Here is a 21,453-nt window from a genome sequence, read left to right as displayed (position 1 = left end):
GGAACGAGACAACCCCAGGGGTGCCAATCCGCCTCGGCACTACCCTGAGATTAAGAAAAGAATCGCGCCGCGACCGAATGTTCTAGAAGACCGCATGTTCGAGAAACTTCTAAAATCCCTAACAACGCCCAAACAAGGGTTAGCAACGACTAGTATAAATACCGGTAGACGATCGCGGAGAAAACACTTTTGCTGCGCCTGTGGGAGAGGACGAGGTAAGACCACGGCCGCCCATAGGTTAGGGAGAGTACGAAGCAATGCTATCGGACGCCCGGCAGCTCAGGAGAGGACAGGGGTTGCACCTGGACGCCTCTCTGGATAAATGGGAGAGGACGGCCATGAAGGCCGGCCGCCCGCCGAGAGGAAAGAACAGGGTAGCTTCCTGGCCGCCTGAAAGTAGGTTCACCAGGTTACTCTGTACGTCTTGGAGAGGACGGCCATGAAGGCCGGCCGCCGAGCTTACAGAGGACACCTGGTGAAACCGAGTCGTCGTCGTTTTTCCCAATAGGAGAGTACGGTTGAGATAAACCGGACGCCTGATGGGAAAACCTTTTATTAGTAAAATTATTTTAATCTTTCGTTGCTAACCTTCTTCAAAGGTTTATTGTAAATTCTACGAAAACTTTCGATGTATGAAACTAATTGGAAAATATATTCTTTGTTCAGAGAGAAATCCCAATTCCTATTCCTTGCGATACGAGAGAGAGAACCTGTTCCTACTAGTATGTCGGATCCTACAAAAATTTTGACGCCCAACGTGCAGGCCGAGGCTCACGACCTGAATTCCGACTCCATCTCCAATTCTGACCTGAGTCCCAGTCCAAGTATCCAGTTTTCACCGAGCCAATTTTCCCAGCTCCTGGGATCCCTGAACGATAAACCTCCTGTTTGTCTAAAAAGTTTCACGAGATGTAAGGAACGTTTCGATGGCTGTCATGACTACATGAAAGTCAGCGCGTTCATCGCCGCTATCTCGATATTTAAGGATATCGAAAATATTAGCGATGAAAACGCTTTGAAAGGATTACCACTGCTCTTCGAGAAACACGCAGCTATCTGGTGGCGAGGTATGCGAGGATCCGTATCAACATGGAAGGAAGCCTTGGATACGATCAAAACAACTTTTGCACCTCGACGTCCCGCACATCAAATATACACGGAGTTGTTCCGGACCACGCAGGACGCAAACACTCTGACGGATCTGTTTATTAGCCAGAAACGGGCACGGCTGGCAGAATTGCCAAACCCGCACCCGGAATCAGTCCAAATAGACATGATCTACGGTCTCTTACGCCTTCCACTTCGGAAGAAAATTCCCCGGGAATCGGTAAAAACATTCACCGACCTGATCAAGCGTGCCCGAGAAGTAGAAGATCTCGAGAAGGAGACCCAGGGTAAACAACGACAACCATCTACGCATTACCATCGGACGGAGGGGATATTTGCCAAACCGTATCCCAGGGACCACCGCCGCTGCAATATTTGCCGCCGCCCAGGACACGCCACCGCCGACTGCCGTTTCCGAAAAAACAACGTGCCAGTACCGAAGCCAACGACCACCTCAACCACGCTGCAGCCAGGATTCACGCAGCCCCCAGTGAGTCGCACTCCGCTGCAATGCTACGGATGCGGTAAACCGGGAGTCGTACGCAGCAAATGCCCGGACTGCACGAAGACGGCCAAAACCCCGACGTCTGCAGCATTTTGCACAGTAAGTGCAACCATACATCCACGACAGCGACCAGCGGTCGACATCACCATCGCCGGAGAAAAAGGGCAGGCCTTCTTCGATACAGGAGCGAAGTGCAGCGTTGCGAGTCAGAGCTTGTACTCTCTGTTGAAGACGAAAGGCTACCTATTCGAAGAACGGAAAATGGAAGTCGCGCTGGCAGACGGAAACCCACGCATTCAGGGTGTTAAAGCGGCTCATCTTGAAGTAGAGCTTCGTGGTCGCTGCCTCCGGACCACCTTCATTGTCTTGCCGGAAGGAAAGGACAACCGAACTCTGCTGGGCGTCGACTTCATCGAAGACGCAGGAATTGTATTGAATGTTCCGCAGCGGACATGGCATTTCGTGGAGGCACCAGAAAATCTACACGATTTCCAGGATGAAGTTCTGTTTGGGAATGCATCTTTCGGCAAGGGGGAGACCGGAGTCCCTCTATTATCCTTAACGACAGATGCGATTCGCGAGATTCAGAATTTCGCGAAACCTCCGCCGAAATGTCTGAGCCCGATTCGGGAAGTTACAACAACACTCCAGGCTTACCTGCAGGAGGAAATCGAAATGGAGGAACCAGTGCCAAACGCAAATTATCCAGATATCGACAATTTTTTCGAGAGATGCATCCAAACATTTGAGACGAGGATGGACATCGCTACCGTCGACATCGGGGAAATAAGGGAGGACGAAGCGCCAACACATCACCGAGCAAGGAAGCTGTCCATAGAATAAACACCGAGGACCACGCTCCAATCGCTGTGCCGCCATATCGCATACCACCCGCAAAGAGAGAACTGCTGCGCACCGAAATAGAAAAAATGATGGAAGCAAAAGTCATCGAGGAATGCGAATCACCATGGGCCGCACCCGTAGTTTTAGTGCCTAAAAAGGACGGCAGTATTCGGGTTTGCGTGGACTATCGCAAACTCAACGCCGTTACCATTACTGATTCGTATCCTCTGCCACGGATCGACGACCTGCTCCATTCGGCCAAGAGAACGGGATTCATGTCTGCGCTGGATCTACAATCAGGCTATTGGCAAATTGGCGTACGAGAAGAAGATCAAGACAAAACGGCCTTCACGACACCTTTCGGAATTTTTCGATTCAAGCGGATGCCGTTTGGGTTGAAGAATGCACCGGCTACATTTCAACGCCTCATGGACCGGATGAGAGCTGGTTTAGGAGATCGCAATATTCTCGTCTATCTGGACGATATATTGGTACTCTCCGCCAACTTCACCGAGCACCTCGAGGACTTGAGAGCAGTTTTTAACAGACTTCGCCAATTTGGTCTCCGAATGAATCGGCAGAAATGTCGTCTGGGATGCCCGAAAATCAAATATCTTGGACATGTATTGACAGCAGAAGGCATCCATCCCGATCCTGAGAAGGTCAAGGCGATCCAAGGCATGGCTACACCGGCGAATCTGAAACAGCTGATATCCTTCCTACAAACTTGTTCATGGTATAGACGTTTTGTACCAAATTTCGCTACAGTTGCCCAACCTCTGACCCAGCTAACAAAGAAAAAGGCAACCTGGGAATGGAAGACGAGTCAACAGCAAGCATTCGAGCACCTGAAAGGAGCCCTTATGAGTCCTCCGATTCTGCAATACGCCGACGAGAAACAGTCCTTCATCATACGTACCGACGCCAGTGCCTATGCCATAGGAGCAGTTCTGTTACAAGGCGAGAAGGAATCGGAACATCCCATTGAATATGCCAGCAGATTACTGACGGCGGCGGAACGCAACTACTCAACCACCGAGAGAGAGGCATTAGCAGTTGTTTGGGCTGTTGACAAGTTCCGAGGATACATCGAAGGAACTCCTGTTACTATCGCCACGGATCATCAACCTTTGAAATGGCTCATGTCTCTGCGCTCTCCAAGCGGACGACTCGCCCGATGGGCACTGTTATTACAACCTTACTGTCCGAATATTCAATATATTCCAGGTCGATGCAACGTTGTCGCCGATATGCTGTCAAGGTTACCGAGCGAACCATGGAACGAAGAAAGCAGTACGGAAATCGCAGAAATTTCCGTCGACATACCAGCACGAGGACCAGCAGTAACCCGAGAGGAACAACTAAAAGACGAGGCCCTGAAAACCATAATCGAATCACTTGAATCAACTACACGAGACGACGAAATGATTAAGTGGACCACGAGGGGATATTTGATCAACAACGGAGTGCTCTACCGACACGCTCCAAATGTGGACATGGAAAAAGCTCAGCTGGTAGTACCTTCACACGAGAGGAAAGAAATTCTTCGAGCATACCACGACGATGCCACTGCGGGCCATTATGGAGCTCAGCATACGCTACATCGGATAATCAGCCGATACTTTTGGCCTGGGATGAGCCGAGAAATCGCAAATTACGTTCATGCTTGCGTGGAGTGTCAAAGGTATAAAGCAAACAATTTGAAACCAGCCGGTTTGTTACAGATGCCCGTCATGCAGCAAAGATTTGAAATACTCGCCATGGACCTCTTTGGGCCTCTGCCGACCACAATGAGGGAGAATCGATGGATCTTCATCGTGGAAGACGCAGCCTCACGATGGGTGGAACTGTTTCCACTGCAGCAGGCAACGGCGGAAGCCTGTGCAGAGATCCTCATCAACGAAGTTATGCTTCGTTTTGGTATGCCACGGCGAATCATCAGCGACAATGGCACTCAATTCATCAGCGGGGTCATGCAGCAGGTAGCCCACTGTTTTGGGCTGCAACAGGCGTTCACCCCTGTCTATCATCCCGAGGCCAACCCGGTGGAACGGAAGAATCGCGATCTGAAGGCGCAGCTTGGAATCTACGTCGGTAGAGACCACTCTACATGGGACGAAAGGCTGCCAACCATACGATTTGCGATGAATTCGGCCCGGTGCGTGACAACCGGGTACTCAGCAGCCTTCCTTACGTTCGGGAGAGAGCTGAGAACGCCCGATGACGCCAATCGGGACTTGAGGACCATCATCCAAGCAGAAAATTTCCTGCCGGAAATTACTCCAAAACTGTTGACACTGGCGGACACGATGCAGATAGCCCAGCAGAACCAGGAACGTCAGCAGGAGCAGAGGAAGGAGTATGCCGATCAACGACGCCGGCCCAATCCTGGTTACGAGAGAGGAGACCTGGTGTGGGTAACCACTCACACCCTCAGCCGACGAGAGAGGAACTACACAGCGAAGTTCGCACCAAAGAGGGACGGACCATACGTGGTGAAGCGCCGCATAGGGTCCAACAGCTACGAGATCGAGACCCGTGAGGACCAGCCTGTGTGCGTAGGGGTGTACCACACCTCGGCGCTAAGGCCCTACAACGGAGCACGGGCGAACCCACCACCAGATCCAGTAACAACCATCCGTAAACGAGGGCGACCTCGTAGGCAGCACGAGGGTCAACCAACACAGCGTCCAACGAAGCAAGCTCGGCGCAAATGAAGGAAGTCCTGGACTACTCGTCGAGGACGCCGTCGTGTCCAGAAGGGGAGACTGTAACGCGACGAGGAACGAGACAACCCCAGGGGTGCCAATCCGCCTCGGCACTACCCTGAGATTAAGAAAAGAATCGCGCCGCGACCGAATGTTCTAGAAGACCGCATGTTCGAGAAACTTCTAAAATCCCTAACAACGCCCAAACAAGGGTTAGCAACGACTAGTATAAATACCGGTAGACGATCGCGGAGAAAACACTTTTGCTGCGCCTGTGGGAGAGGACGAGGTAAGACCACGGCCGCCCATAGGTTAGGGAGAGTACGAAGCAATGCTATCGGACGCCCGGCAGCTCAGGAGAGGACAGGGGTTGCACCTGGACGCCTCTCTGGATAAATGGGAGAGGACGGCCATGAAGGCCGGCCGCCCGCCGAGAGGAAAGAACAGGGTAGCTTCCTGGCCGCCTGAAAGTAGGTTCACCAGGTTACTCTGTACGTCTTGGAGAGGACGGCCATGAAGGCCGGCCGCCGAGCTTACAGAGGACACCTGGTGAAACCGAGTCGTCGTCGTTTTTCCCAATAGGAGAGTACGGTTGAGATAAACCGGACGCCTGATGGGAAAACCTTTTATTAGTAAAATTATTTTAATCTTTCGTTGCTAACCTTCTTCAAAGGTTTATTGTAAATTCTACGAAAACTTTCGATGTATGAAACTAATTGGAAAATATATTCTTTGTTCAGAGAGAAATCCCAATTCCTATTCCTTGCGATACGAGAGAGAGAACCTGTTCCTACTAGTATGTCGGATCCTACAACCCTTATTTTAATATTATTATTATAATGATTATTCATGTGCAAATTAATAAACAAAGATATTCTTATTCAAGGTGCAGCGGAGAAAGCCAAAGTGGACGGCAGCCGCAAGAAACATGAACAAAGCGAGTGTGACCAAGTGATTTTAATTTCAATATATCTGTGGTTATCAGGAAGAACGCCGCATGTCACATATACTTTCACTTTCGATCGCTAATACTTTGACATAGGAGGTTGGTTAAATTGCATTGTTGTCTGAGCCTTCCAAACGTGTTTCCATGACTTTTTTTCTGGTAAATATGTACAGTAGCGGACAAAAGTGTAAGACCGCTCTAAAGAAGACGATAACTTTTTTAATATTTTACTATACGATTTGAACTTTTTTGGGAAACTAGAGCAATTAGTTTACTAAAGGACGCGAAAAGAAATTTTTTCAAAAATTGCAATTGATCGGAATTGTTGAAAAAATACTAAAAGTTGATTGTTTATTTAAACATATCCTGAAAATTTCGTCAAAATCGGTCGACGTTGCAATGAGCTACAAACGTTTAAAGATGGTAAAAATTGCAGATTTTCGGCAATAAATCGTGAAAATCTGCAATTTCTACCATCTTTAAACGTTTGTAGCTCATTGCAACGTCGACCGATTTTTACGAAATTTTCAGGATATGTTTGATTGACACAGATCTACACAAAACGTGTTTTTTAAATTTTCAATATAGGCCCACATAAAATAATTAAAAAATCAACTTTTAGTATTTTTTCAACGATTCCGATCAACTGCAATTTTTGAAAAAATTTCTTTTCACATCCTTTAGTAAACTAATTGCTCTAGCTTCCCAAAAAAAGTTCAAATCGTATAGTACAATATTAAAAAAGTTATCGTCTTCTTTAGAGCGGTCTTAAACTTTTGTCCGCTACTGTAAATCCTATACTCTAAAGTCTAAAGCTCAATGAATGCATAAACTCGAATTTTTGAAATTGTGACATGCGGCGTTTTTCCTTACAACCACAGACATTATCAGTAATATTTTATTTTCACTTTTATATTTTATTTTAATTTTTATATTTTTTAATTTTAGTATACAGGGTGAGGCGCCAGAAACAGGCCCCCTGAATAAGCATTAATCAGATGTTAGTAGCTTTTTTGTAGATGGACGCGTAAAGGACATGTGAAGGTCAACTTAATTTTTTTAAATGGAATGAGGTATTTTTTAATACATCAATTATGCAGCTGGACATTCATTATAAAAAAGTACTAACCTATGTATGTCGAAAAATTAGTAGTTCAGGGGATATTTCAATTTAAATAACTCTAAAATACCATTACTGTCGTACTAAGACGTTAATGTTTACTTACTTATGTAACGTCGTAGTACGACAGTAATGGTATTTTAGAGTTATTTAAATTGAAATATCTCCTGAACTATTAACTTTTCGACATACATAGGTCCAGCTGCATCATTGATGTATTAAAAAATACCTCATTCCATTTAAAAAAATTAAGTTGACCTTCACATGTCCTTTACGCGTCCACCTGTAAAAAAATAATACACTACATAATGTACCCCTTCAGACCATGCAACTTCTGTATACAAAACTTTTTCGTGCAACGCATACTTTGGAAGTTATTATAGGTGTGCAAGTTGCGTGGACCACCCTGTATACTGATTCTGATGTTTCAACTGTATATTTTATTCAATTTTTATATTTTAATTTAAGTGTATTAATTTTAATGTTTTAAGTGCGTGATATTGTATTTTAATTTTAATACTTTATTTCTAATATATTAATTCTAATGTTTTAAGTGCGTGATATTTTATTCTGAATGTAGTATTTTATTTTACGCATACTTTGGAAGTTATTTATTGGTGTGCAAGTTGCGTGGACCACCCTGTATACTGATTCTGATGTTTCAACTGTATATTTTATTTCAATTTTTATATTTTAATTTAAGTGTATTAATTTTAATGTTTTAAGTGCGTGATATTGTATTTTAATTTTAATACTTTATTTCTAATATATTAATTCTAATGTTTTAAGTGCGTGATATTTTATTCTGAATGTAGTATTTTATTTTACGCATACTTTGGAAGTTATTTATTGGTGTGCAAGTTGCGTGGACCACCCTGTATACTGATTCTGATGTTTCAACTGTATATTTCATTTCAATTTTTATATTTTAATTTAAGTATATTAATTTTAATGTTTTAAGTGCGTGATATTGTATTTTAATTTTAATACTTTATTTCTAATATATATTAGAATTTAATATATTAATTTTAATGTTTTATATATATTATTTTATATATATTTTTATTTTATAAATAGTACATATATTATTATAATAAACTATTTGTTCGTTTACTTTAAACTATTATCGTAAATTGATTTTTCCCTCCCACTCCCTTTTCGCATAAATACGTCTCTCTAACAAGCTCAAGAGACTTCTGAAAGTCGCCTAAAAGATGCCCGACAGAGTCGTGGAACATGTCTCTACAATGCCTGAAACACGACTAACAGTCATTCTCAAGACCACTTTAAGACAGGCAACTTTGTAACAAACGACCTTCCGGAGCCCTTGTAGAGACTTTCCGGAGACATTCGCAGACATCTTTCAGACATTTGAATGTCTAGCGGCAGACATCTTTCTGCTATCTTTGATCTGTATCTGTGCTGGTTGGGATACTTGACAAAATCGTCAATAAAGTTTTGTAATCGTAAAAAAACTTACAGAATGATTGGAAATGTTCAAATATTAATAACTGTATATTAATTTAGATGATAGTAAAATTAAATCTGAACGAATTTACATAATTTTCCTTAAAACACTTGAGAATCGCCAATAAACAAACGCTGTTCTACAGAGACTGTTTAAGAACGCAAAGTGCTCCTTGAAATCTCTCGACTTTCAATGAAGAGTTTACGCTACTTTACGGGTGTACAAATAGAAAAAAAAATATTGAAGCGCTATTCTTGAGACGTTTAACTACTCGGGTAGTTTGATCGTCACGAGTAGACGGAAACACATTCGGATTAGATTGGCCAAACTCTGACACACTAATGCTGTCCTAATGATGTACTCGCATTTATGAGACAATGAAAGTTAAAGTTGAAGTTGAAGTGGCTTATTATGTAGTGCTGCTTTCACCCTGCAGCGACTCCTCGCCGTTGCCGTGGTGATGAGTGACTGAAAATAAAATATATTTTGATTGAAAAGACACAAATTACAGAATAATGGTTTATATAGATCAGTGCTTCCTTATTTTGGATTTACATACCCATGTTCCTCTGTCTTATATTTATGTATGGAGGAGTTCTGAGAATAGTTTCCTCCTCGGGCGAGTCGACGTTGACGTCCATGCTGAACGATGTCGTGCTTGACCTTTTCCGTCGAGGTCGTTCTACCTCCCACAGCAGACGCTTATTGTGTCCTCCGCTTTTCGGGCCTTACTCCTGGCCTTCATGTAATCGTCTAGAAACATTAAACAGTTATTATTTCAATTGTACATTTATGGCGTATAATAATTATAACTTACCGAAAGTGCTGTTTTCGAAGAGCTTTACAGGATGCTGCGACCATTACGTGCTGTGTCGCGTTAACTATTAGGTTTAGGACATATGAAGGTCAACACTTTTATACTCAGAATTTGATACTCTATCGATCTATATGGTACAGAATAATATGTTGTACTGTGTGGCATTCTCGGTTTATACATACAATGAAATTGTTTAAATTGAAATTGATCAAATTAATTGAACAAATGTAGAATTTTTAGCAATTCGAATGGAGTAATGGGAAAATTACAAATTTTTCGTCGATTTCTAGTTTTACACACTTGTAGGCTATATCTTTAATATTGAAAATTTGTAAGGGCCCCAAGTTATACTGTTCTACTAGAAAAATGCCCAATTGTGAAGATTTGCACGGCCTCTCATAAAAATCTTTTAAAATCGAAAACTTTCTAGCAACTGCTTGACATACGTTATTTGCGATTATGACATTCTTTAAGAGAATTATGCTACCGTCGTTTAGGCAGCAGCAGTTGTCAGGCTCAGTAATTTTTAATATGAAATTACTGTAAATAATTATTTTATACTGTTTGGATACTTCATAATCTCCTATTAACGGACCTTCTGAATGTTGCTTCTCAAAAATTGGATATTTAATATTTTTCACTTTTCCTGCAGCAAGATTACATTTTTCGGTGTATCGTTTAACTATTTGTTGTAATGGTTTATCGTTTTTTCTGATACAGTGTAATATTGTTTGCAAAAAATTTTCAAATTGGAAAGCGCTAAAATTATCTACCGGTCCATTAATCCTAACGTCCTGTGTTATGTGCAGAAGATTATGGACATTATGCGTGATGTGTTTTTCACCGTACAGCTCTTTAAAACAAGTGACAAAGTATGTCATTAATTCTGACGCGTAATCAATGAGATTAAAATGTCTGGATGTTGATAATATGGTCATTGCTGCATGCAAAGTGAGAAAATTAAAATATCTACTTGTACTGATATTACCTAATAAAACTATTGGGCCGGTGTAAAATAGAAATTGACGAAATTCGGTTGCTTTCCATCTTTTCACCTCGGCCAAGGTGCGAGGTTTTCTATTAAATTCTGCCGGAATATTTTTGGTCTGCTGAATAAGTGCATTTGAAATATTTGAAATTTTTAAATTTGATATTTTTGTCTTAGGTTCACCACAACACCACAAATTAACAACTAATTTCCTCGTAACACCCAAGCAAACTAGATGCATATAGTCCAAAGGGAATGAATCGACCATATTAATTCCCGGGATATTCATTAAAATTGATGAGCCAGCATGATGCTCTATCTGACTTTGCGATCTGAACTCAGCGTCTGTTCTCAAACGGATATCCTTTACATCAGGGAAACACATTCTACTTTGTTTTAAAGCTCCTTCAGCCTTGCACTTAGTGCACGAAAAGTATCCCGTATGACCTTTTATACATTTAATTTGTGCCTTGGCAACAGCATCGCATATGAAATTTTTAATTTCCAAATAATACAATTTCCCCTTAATTAAAAATCCGTTGTTGGCTATTTGCACTGTATCCTGGACAAAATCACTTAAGAAAAGGTTGGGATCTGCAGGCTTATCGTTACCATGGTATATACCAACCATACCAACATTTTTATCACCCGCAATGCTACACAGAATGGGATAAACCTGACTTTTAGAACTTTTAGCCAATGGTAAACCATCTACATTAATGTTGACTGGAATAATGTTGTTGTCGATTGAAGAAATGTCTACATTTTCAATTAAATTCAATATTGTATTTTGTAAACCAAAGTGATAATATTCTCCCGGGTCTACCTGTTTTGTTTCTACATTTCTACAGGTCCTTAAAAGAGTCCTAGCATCTGAAGGTAAATTATTCGTAATTGGCATTTTTAAAAGAGAAAGCAGATCGTTAATTGCACAATGAGATATATTGCGCTTTATAGCCCACTCTGCTAGCAGAACATTAAAACTTTCATTTGCAAGACTTTCTGCGGAATTGTTACTGGAATTCGGTATTTCAGGTTGAATGTTTTCTACGAAAACTTCACTATCAATATTATTAACAAAATCTGAATAAACGAAATTAGAGGTGGAGGTAGAGGTTCCCTGATGTAAAGATGGATTCGAAGCAAGTGAGAACCTCTTAGCACGCATATAATATTTCTGCATTTTCCGTTTTGCTGTCATTTTGTCAATAATAGTGTGACGAAGTAAGATGTTACGCAACAGCAACAGCAACAGTAAGCGCAACAGCAACAGCAACAACTTCCAGCAGCAACCGGAAAAACTGAATCCTTAAAAAAATTTACGAAAATTAATAAAAACTTTAGCTATTAAACAATATGTAGTAGAAGCAGAGCATAAGCAAAAACACTAACTCGAACAAATAACACCAATGCTAATACTCACTGTTAGATTATGGGTATGTATATAAGTAAACACCACACTGTGTAAAATGATTTCTGGAGAACACTGGAGGCGCGTCTTTATACTTCGATAGAAACGCAGGAATGGCAAACGCTCAGATCAAAAACAGAAGAGCAACAGCACGTATAGCATATATTTTCCGCGGCATGGGACCCTCGATCCTCAGTTGTTCATATAGGATTGTTGCTCTTTTGTTTCTGATCTGAGCGTTCGTCATTCCTGCGTTTCCATCGAAGTATAAAGACGCGCCTCCAGTATTCTCCAGAAATCATTTTAAACAGTGTGGTTTTTACTTATATACATACCCATAATCTAACAGTGAGTATTAGCATTGGTGTTATTTGTTCGAGTTAGTGTTTTTGCTTATGCCCTTCTACTACGTTTGTTTCATTGATAAAACTTAGAGATCCCCAATTCTCGTCTATATAAATACACGTGGTACGTGAATCGTGTACATAGTACGAATTTAAGGATCCGTGCAGACAGATCCGTGTACACGTTTTCACGGATCCTTAAATTCGTACTATGTACACGGTTCACGTACCACGTGTATTTACACGTGTATTTTAGTACACGTTCTAAACCGTGATCTCTACTAAAACTTTCATTAATTTTCGTACATTTTTTTAAAGATACAATTTCTCCGGTTGCTGCTGGAAGCTGTTGCTGTTGCTGAAGATATTGCTTTGCGATTGCTGCCGCTGTTGCTGTTGCTGTGGGCCGAAGTTGCGCGTAAGTATATACAGTGTACATATATAAATATATATTTACACAGTGGGTGTACAAAGCATTCGTACACCTTCTAAAACCGAATAACTTTTTCAAAATTCGACCCAACAGCTTGAGTTTTTTTGAGACGTTAGAAGGATTACTTTACTAGCTAATGTACAAATAATTGTTTTTTGAAAAAGTAAAGATCACGATTTTAAATTTTTTATCTGTGCCTGTTCCGTTACCGAAAATTGCAGTAAACGGAAGATAAAGGGATGTGGTGAGGGATCGAAGAGAAAAGACGTGTGTTTTGTTAGATGGTTGATGCAAGATCCTTTATTTAATTCCTCTCTTTAATTAATTGTATTTATATCGTAATTATTTGTTTAAATTCGTCTCTAAATTTTACCGAACTTTACAATTCTTAGGTAATACACATACAATGGAGGCGGCACACTATTTGAAAGACAGCAGGAGAACATGGACTGTTGTTCAGTTTGTCAAGGATGGAACTGTGGAAGCGGTGCCAAGTAACTGGCTAGAAGGCCATAAGTGTTACTGGCCACCGCTAAAGAAGTCAAAATTGCTTAATGCAATAAAAAACACGGAAACACCTCGAACAACGTGGGATCACTTTTCAGTGAAACTTTTTAACCATAGCAATTTCGGTAAATTGAAATAGTTATATGTGTACACCGTACATCTGTTCATCTTGAGCAGAAACGTGCCCAATAGTGTGCGAAGAAGTCGTATTTGGGCTGTTTGTGACAGCATCAATTGAGAACGGTAGAACGTAAAAAGCTTCGGTTTGAAACGTTAGACGCGGCGTATCTTCGAGAAGGTATTAGAGCAAACCGCATTCGAAAAAGTCCATTTGATCAAAAGTTATAAGCAGAAACGTGCCCAAAAGAGAGCGAAAAAGTTGACTTTTTTCACTAATAACGTCACAACTTTTGAACCAATAGACTTTTTTGAATGCGGTTTGTTCCTAAACCTTCCCGAAGAAACGCCGCGTCTAATGGTTCAAGCCCCAGCTTTCTACATTGAGCCGTTCTCAAGTGATGCCGTTACAAACATACATAAGTACATACATACAGACAGACAGACACGATTTTATTATAAATAGAGATAGAGATAGAAATATAGATATAGAGATATATAGAGATAGAGATTGAGTCTTCCCTCGCAGAGTAATGACACAGTTGACGTACGTGAATACACGTGTGTCTAAATAAATATATAATTTAATCGAAATAAATAAATAATTAATTTTAAATATTCTTAAATGGATAAAATTGATTTGCAGAAGGGTGCAATTGATTTGTAAAAGGGTGAAATTGATTTACAGAAAGGTGAAATTCACTTGCAGAAGGGTGAATTTGGAGCGGAGAACATATATAAATTGTCATCATCAGTGTCAAAGTTTTTGGTCGGGCCCCAAACTACTTGTCGACGGGCTGCGTGTTTGACGTACCTGCCGTACATGTACACAATTAAAATAATAATTATACAATGCTTTTAGACGATTACGCGAAAGCGAGGAGGAAGGCGAAGGCGGCTGAAGATACCAGCGACCTCCAGTCAGAGATTGACCAGACGGGTGCCCTGAAAAAGAGGAGAATTTCGCGACCACCACGGTTCAACAATGACGACGAATCGTCGTCTGATTGTACTCTCTCTGTCCTTCCTTCTCCCCCAAGACAGAGGACTAACAGTAAGATTGGTATGTAAATACAAACAAAAGCACCCTACATATTAAACATTAAATATTACTGTAATTAGTAAATCTTTTTTCATGAAAATATATTTCATTTTCAGTCACTGCCATCAACGAGGATGTCGGATCCCCATCGTTATTGGCAAATATAGGGGGAGAGAGGAGGAGGCAACAACACCATGAGGCCATCAGTGAGGATGTCGATAGTTATACATGATTCACTTTCTGTAATTAGTAAATGTTTTTAATCAAAATATATTTTATTTTCAGACTCACATTATTCGCATGCCGACAACGAGGAGTCGCTGGATATGGCGGAGCAATCTATTGTTCGTAAGTTAAGGAAAATGTTTTAGAGATAATAAGTAAATTTACTTTAACAAATATAATTTGTAATAAACAATTAATAGGAAACCAAGAAGCTGGACACAGTAAGGAGGGCCTGGAGACATTACTACAATCTATGAAGAACATAGAACAACAAGGGCATCTCTTCAGAGCTCTCCTCACCGATGTACTTCAAGAGGTAAAGGATTTAAAAGAAGAAGTGCGTCAATTAAAAGAAGCGGGGAACAAGATAGCCGCTGGAGAAGACCATAGAGAGAGGGTCCCATTTTTACAGAGATTTTCGCCGCTAAAGTTTCCGCTCAACACGGACGAGGAGTTCTCTACTTTTGAGAATATCTTAAATAGCGGCGAACAATTTCAAGATGGCGTAAGTAAAATTTATTGATACCTGAAATTGATCTTTCATTTTGATATAGTTAACAGAATGTAATATTAATAACTTCTTAATTTAGGTTCAGGAATTATACAAAATTGGCGGCGAGAACGTTTACCAATTTGTAAAAAGAGTTCTGTCGACGCTAATTACGAATAATTTGGCGTTGACATATAGCTGGTTGGGCAGAAAGGGGAAGAAGCCCTTTAGTACATTAACCCCGACGGCACACCGGCTCGGTTTCAGCCTGGCCCCTGTGCACAAAAGGGCGCGTTTTCCGCCTGCCGAGGGCTCGAGCCCAGGGCCTGCCGGCCGGGCTAGGATTCAGCCGATTTGCAAGATTGCAAGGGTGCGGGATTCGCGTTCTCATTGCGTGATAATACAAACACGGGTTTTTTCAGTAGTCAAAAACGCCAAATAAAGGTCAATCTAGGCAGCAATCGCCCTCAAAGGTCTTATTTATTAACTTATTATACTTTTGTCGGTAACAAAGGAGACTGCTACGCATTTGCAAAGTACTGCCACATTGATGCGACCCGCCCTGTGTCGCGCATGCGCGAGAAAAGTTGGGCCCAATCGAAGCACTGATTGGCCACATTAGTGTGATACCGTGCTGCCCTCTCAAAAACAGGCTGAATCCCAGCCCGGCCGTCAGGCTCTGGGCTCGAGCCCCCGGCAGGTGAAAATCGCGCCCTTTTGTGCACAGGGGCCAGGCTAAATCGTCCTGATTTGGTCTCAACGCTGAGCCAAGCATTGCGTTAGCCCGTAACGTGTCGGGCTGGGGCTCGGCTAGCTGGGTCCGGCGGTGGGCTCGGGCAGACTGTGCTGTCGGGGAAATATCGCCAACCTCGTAATATGTAAGTATCGCCCTTATTTTAGTGTTATTATAAAAGTGATGATTCATGTACAAATTAACAGAATAAGAAATTTTATTCAAGGTGCTGCAGAAAAGGTACGCGTCTGTGCAACAAGACGAGAAGCCGAGATTGCCATACAAATGTGGCTCAAAAGGGCGGCGGACAGAATTGCGGCCAGATTAAATAAAAACCTTTAGATTTTATTGTTATTTATAATAGTTTTCATTGTTAATAAACCACATATATATTTCCTATAATTAAATGTCCTGTGTATATATATGTATATATATATATATATGATATTGGTCATGCGAAAAGGGACTGGGACCCTTCCAGTCTCTTTTTTTCACATGACCAATCAAATATATATATATGTATATATATTAATTATATTTAATTAATATTTTTGGACCTGCAAGATATCTTGAATGTCCTACGAACGTATTCCAAACGGCCTATGAAAGTTTTCTCAACGGCTTGTGTTACATATACCTTACGTTTTAAAAACATCCCAAGAATGTCCATTAGACATCTAAAAACGTATTCCAAACGGCCTACGAAAGTTTTCTCAACGGTCTGTGTTACAATACCGTACGTTTTAAAAACATTCCAAGAATGTCGATTAGACGTTTTTTAGACGTTTAATGGATATTTTTGGGACGTTTTTAGAACGTACGGTTTAGTAACAAAGCCGTTGAGAAGACTTTCGTAGGCCGTTCGGAATACGTTCGGAGGACATTCAAGACGTCCGTAAGATACCTTGAATGTCCGACAGCATACGCATTTAAGACGTCTTCAAGATGTCTCTGTGTTATCTGGGTACGTTAACATTTGTTACCAATATGAACAAAACATAATTTTTAAAACTATACTTTTGTTCTGTAGATTACTTAAGTGAACGTCGTACATATATAATTAGCCTAGGTTTACGTGAATGCATTAAACAATCTACGAATTAAAAATATCAAAACATTACAAAATTTTATATTTACATAAACAATTAAAAACATTAAAAAGATTTTTTAACAAGTCAACGAATATTTAGATAATCGTTTAATAAAATTATTAACGAATGAAAATTCTATACTTTAAATTAAGGAGCAATATGACTCTGAATTTCGACAGCTCCGGAAAGCAGACAAGAAACCGCTGAAACGCTTTCGAAGCGGGCAGGCGGGCATCGACGGTTACTGTACGAATATAATCCGGCAACATTGCACTTTTAAAGCTGACAACGCTGTAAAATCTAGCGTCCTGAGCCAAACACCTTTCGCGTTGTAACGTCATGTAGTTCACTAGCTGACCGTTCCATTTCGATAGAGTCCGCTGTCGTGCTAGGGCATTTTCTACAGGGTCGGTAATTCAGGATCCCGGCGCGACTGAACAATAGCGTGCACAGTCTGTACAAATCTTAAGTCTGTGCCGTTACACAGGGCAGCTCGCACTAATATTAGTGCCACCGATGAGAATATCTAACTTATCTGTGTCAGTTTTGCTATGATTCCACGATGACAGCAGTGCAGCAGTGAAATGTTGCACAATATCGCAGTCTTCGATTGACAGTCTTCCTGATTAGGCGCCATCTCGTCTGAACGAACTGAACTAAAATTGGCTCTAGACTGGCTCTGCATCCGAGAGGACCTCTGTCTTCATGGGGAAATCTATGCTAATGTGAATGAAATCACGCGCCTCGATTTTTTGACCTTATACGAGCGTATTTTGAGCTGCACAAAGGTTCATTTGATAAAGGAAGGTTCATTACAAGGCGCTCTTCTCGTCATATCAGTCAAAAAAGTCTCTTTGAGCCAGAAAAATACATTGAAATCTGCGGTTATTTTTCTAGATTTTTTCTCTACTTTGGGCACCGACGAGACTGCCAGCCCCTGTGCTATTCAGCGAGCCCGGTAACCGGGCGCAACGGGCGCGGGGATAACGTGAAAGTTACAGTGATCTGATATACCACAGCGCTAAAAGTTCCACAATCGACGAGATATTCGTCAAGTTGAAGAAGAATGATATAGTAGAATGCTGACATTACCTATTCTGTAATTGCCTTATAATACTATATATAATTCTCTTATTGCATTCTTATTTTCCTTATTATCACCATTGTAATAATTGTTTACAATATAATCGATAGTTTATAGATGTAGGAAAAATGGAAGTAATTACTACGTAATATTCTACAAATGTATTGGAATTTAAAAGTAATTTGAACATTATTGCGTTATATATAAAATAATGATTCTTAAAAAATATTTTGTTATGTTGTGTAATGACAAAATTCAATCGTTCTTATTAAGATCCTTAGTAGGAAACAGAAAATTAATTTTTTTACTTATTTATCCCATACTTGTAATGCGCGACAGCATTATTGACTGCAATTATTAAAGTCGAGGTAGTAACAAGATAAAAGTATTAACTAATTAAACTAATTTTCGACGGCTCCTATCCATACAATGTTATTTAGAGGCAGTACTTCGTACGAAGATATCTAAAAAAATAATTCTATTTGACTCTATACGAATATTTCTTGCACCATATATATGACGCTATTTAAAAAGTGCGTGTAACATTATTTTATTTCATTCTGAACTGAACCAATTCCTGAAACATGATTCATTTATGAGTACATTGTGCGACGAGGCGAAGAGCTAGCAGACGAAGTCGAAGTCGAAATCTTAAAAGAATAAGGACTTCCCGCGTCTCTTTTTTTCCCGACGCTGTCCTTCATTGTGTCCGAAACTTGCGTCGCTCATTGCATAAGCAAATATCATCGGAATTATATAATTTTGGTATCATTTTCATAAAAAGAAACAAAATTCACCAAATATGTTAAGGAAAATCCTATAAAAAAGTAATGATAAATAATTAAGCTTTGTTGTTTGATTAGTAGTCTCACACCGATATACCCGACCCGACCCGTATCATGTTACAATGTTTCACTCCACTCCACGGCGACCGAAGCCCCCGAGCTTCACTTCCCTTTTCTCCGTTCGTCATCATAGAATAGTGTTTCCTGAAAATTGAATGTCTCTGGCCAGACTCGAGTTTTCGACATTTATAGCAAGCTTGCTATAATCTTATCTTATATGTCAAAATTTAGTTTTCTATTTAAAATATTTTGTTGTTAAAACTCATTAATAGTTTTAAATAGTACTTGAAATATTGAAAATGATATTGGAATATTGGAATATTACAATTTGGAATGAAGGGCCTAGCCGGACGAGGTAGTCCTTCGAATTATTTAAACAGCCGTTGTGCCATTCAATTTTCGGTAAATTTTCCCCATTTACTTGCATTAATTTAATCATATAATTACATTTAATTGAAATTGATATTTGAGATTTTTTCCCGATTTTTTGGTTCAAAATGTTAATTACACACAAAGTGAAAAACACGCAAAAATTCGACAAATGCAGGTTTTTTAGAGAAATTGAAAAATAGCATTGATCATATTTTTAGACTATCAACATATGTACCAGAACTTTTTTTACGACAGCGCGTAAACGACAAAGAGGGACTGAGGTAAGAGGCAGCCGACACAGTTCAAAAGGCTGCGTACCGATTACATCAATGCACATAGGAAAGTTTTTTATTTTTCAATCTTTTTTTACGGAATTACCAACGTATTTGTGAGATTCTTCTAATTAAAATGAGCCTAAATACGGCACAATTTGAGCCATATTTACTTATTTAAAGTGTGATCATAATTACCTAATATAGGTTATTATAATAGGTCATTTAATATAATATATTTATAATTATAAATAATTTAGGGATGTGCGGGCCGCTCGATGTTCGGGTTCGGGTCGGGTCGGGTCGCAGAAAGTCCGGCGGCCCGTCGATTCGACTTCGAATTCGTCGGGTGGGTACGAAAAGAATCGAACAAGTTCGGGCGGACGAGTTACATATTGCGTTATCCGAGATTCAAATACTCTGCGTTCTTATGACATAGATAATGGTAATAATGGTTTTCTTTCTTAACTTATAACGTGATTTTTAATATACTTGGTTTTTTTAGAACTACATTAGGTATATTCGCCAAACACGTGCCTGCTCTTTATATGTATTAAAGCTTGAATAATGCACGTTTAATGTGAAAAACTTAAAAGACAATATTTCTAGCTTTTTAACGAATTTTCTCCGAATGAACTTAGATATGTATCGATAATATCATTAAAATATCCTTACGGAAGTTATACAATACACCTCCCAACCAGCACAGATACAGCTCAAAGATAGCAGAAAGATGTCTGCCGCTAGACATTCAAATGTCTGAAAGATGTCTGCGAATGTCTCCGGAAAGTCTCTACAAGGGCTCCGGAAGGTCGTTTGTTACAAAGTTGCCTGTCTTAAAGTGGTCTTGAGAATGACTGTTAGTCGTGTTTCAGGCATTGTAGAGACATGTTCCACGACTCTGTCGGGCATCTTTTAGGCGACTTTCAGAAGTCTCTTGAGCTTGTTAGAGAGACGTATTTATGCGAAAAGGGAGTGGGAGGGAAAAATCAATTTACGATAATAGTTTAAAGTAAACGAACAAATAGTTTATTATAATAATATATGTACTATTTATAAAATAAAAATATATATAAAATAATATATATAAAACATTAAAATTAATATATTAAATTCTAATATATATTAGAAATAAAGTATTAAAATTAAAATACAATATCACGCACTTAAAACATTAAAATTAATATACTTAAATTAAAATATAAAAATTGAAATGAAATATACAGTTGAAACATCAGAATCAGTATACAGGGTGGTCCACGCAACTTGCACACCAATAAATAACTTCCAAAGTATGCGTAAAATAAAATACTACATTCAGAATAAAATATCACGCACTTAAAACATTAGAATTAATATATTAGAAATAAAGTATTAAAATTAAAATACAATATCACGCACTTAAAACATTAAAATTAATACACTTAAATTAAAATATAAAAATTGAAATAAAATATACAGTTGAAACATCAGAATCAGTATACAGGGTGGTCCACGCAACTTGCACACCAATAAATAACTTCCAAAGTATGCGTAAAATAAAATACTACATTCAGAATAAAATATCACGCACTTAAAACATTAGAATTAATATATTAGAAATAAAGTATTAAAATTAAAATACAATATCACGCACTTAAAACATTAAAATTAATACACTTAAATTAAAATATAAAAATTGAATAAAATATACAGTTGAAACATCAGAATCAGTATACAGGGTGGTCCACGCAACTTGCACACCTATAATAACTTCCAAAGTATGCGTTGCACGAAAAAGTTTTGTATACAGAAGTTGCATGGTCTGAAGGGGTACATTATGTAGTGTATTATTTTTTTACAGGTGGACGCGTAAAGGACATGTGAAGGTCAACTTAATTTTTTTAAATGGAATGAGGTATTTTTTAATACATCAATGATGCAGCTGGACCTATGTATGTCGAAAAGTTAATAGTTCAGGAGATATTTCAATTTAAATAACTCTA

General features: G+C 39.6%; 1 protein-coding gene and 1 long non-coding RNA gene across 2 annotated transcripts; one reads left to right on the top strand and one right to left on the bottom strand.

Annotated features, from left to right (window-relative positions):
• Positions 1-7,005: 7,005 nt before the first annotated feature.
• On the bottom strand, positions 7,006-9,430 carry LOC143219128 (uncharacterized). Its single transcript, XR_013011245.1, has 2 exons — positions 9,257-9,430; positions 7,006-9,165 (listed from the first exon to the last, which is right to left on the bottom strand). It is a non-coding gene; the product is annotated as an uncharacterized LOC143219128 (long non-coding RNA).
• Positions 9,431-11,633: 2,203 nt separating this feature from the next.
• LOC143219255 (uncharacterized) lies at positions 11,634-16,146 on the top strand. The gene is made up of 9 exons (XM_076445258.1): positions 11,634-11,648; positions 12,576-12,675; positions 13,083-13,322; positions 14,177-14,377; positions 14,473-14,562; positions 14,642-14,704; positions 14,782-15,086; positions 15,172-15,301; positions 16,031-16,146. Exons 1-9 carry the CDS (start codon positions 11,634-11,636, stop codon positions 16,144-16,146), a joined length of 1,260 nt encoding a protein of 419 aa, XP_076301373.1.
• Positions 16,147-21,453: the final 5,307 nt, after the last annotated feature.

This window comes from Lasioglossum baleicum, unplaced genomic scaffold, assembly GCF_051020765.1.
Source record: "Lasioglossum baleicum unplaced genomic scaffold, iyLasBale1 scaffold0021, whole genome shotgun sequence".
Lineage (NCBI taxonomy): Eukaryota > Metazoa > Arthropoda > Insecta > Hymenoptera > Halictidae > Lasioglossum > Lasioglossum baleicum.
Note: the sequence above shows the minus strand (reverse complement) of the source record. Positions and strands in the feature narration are given on the sequence as shown.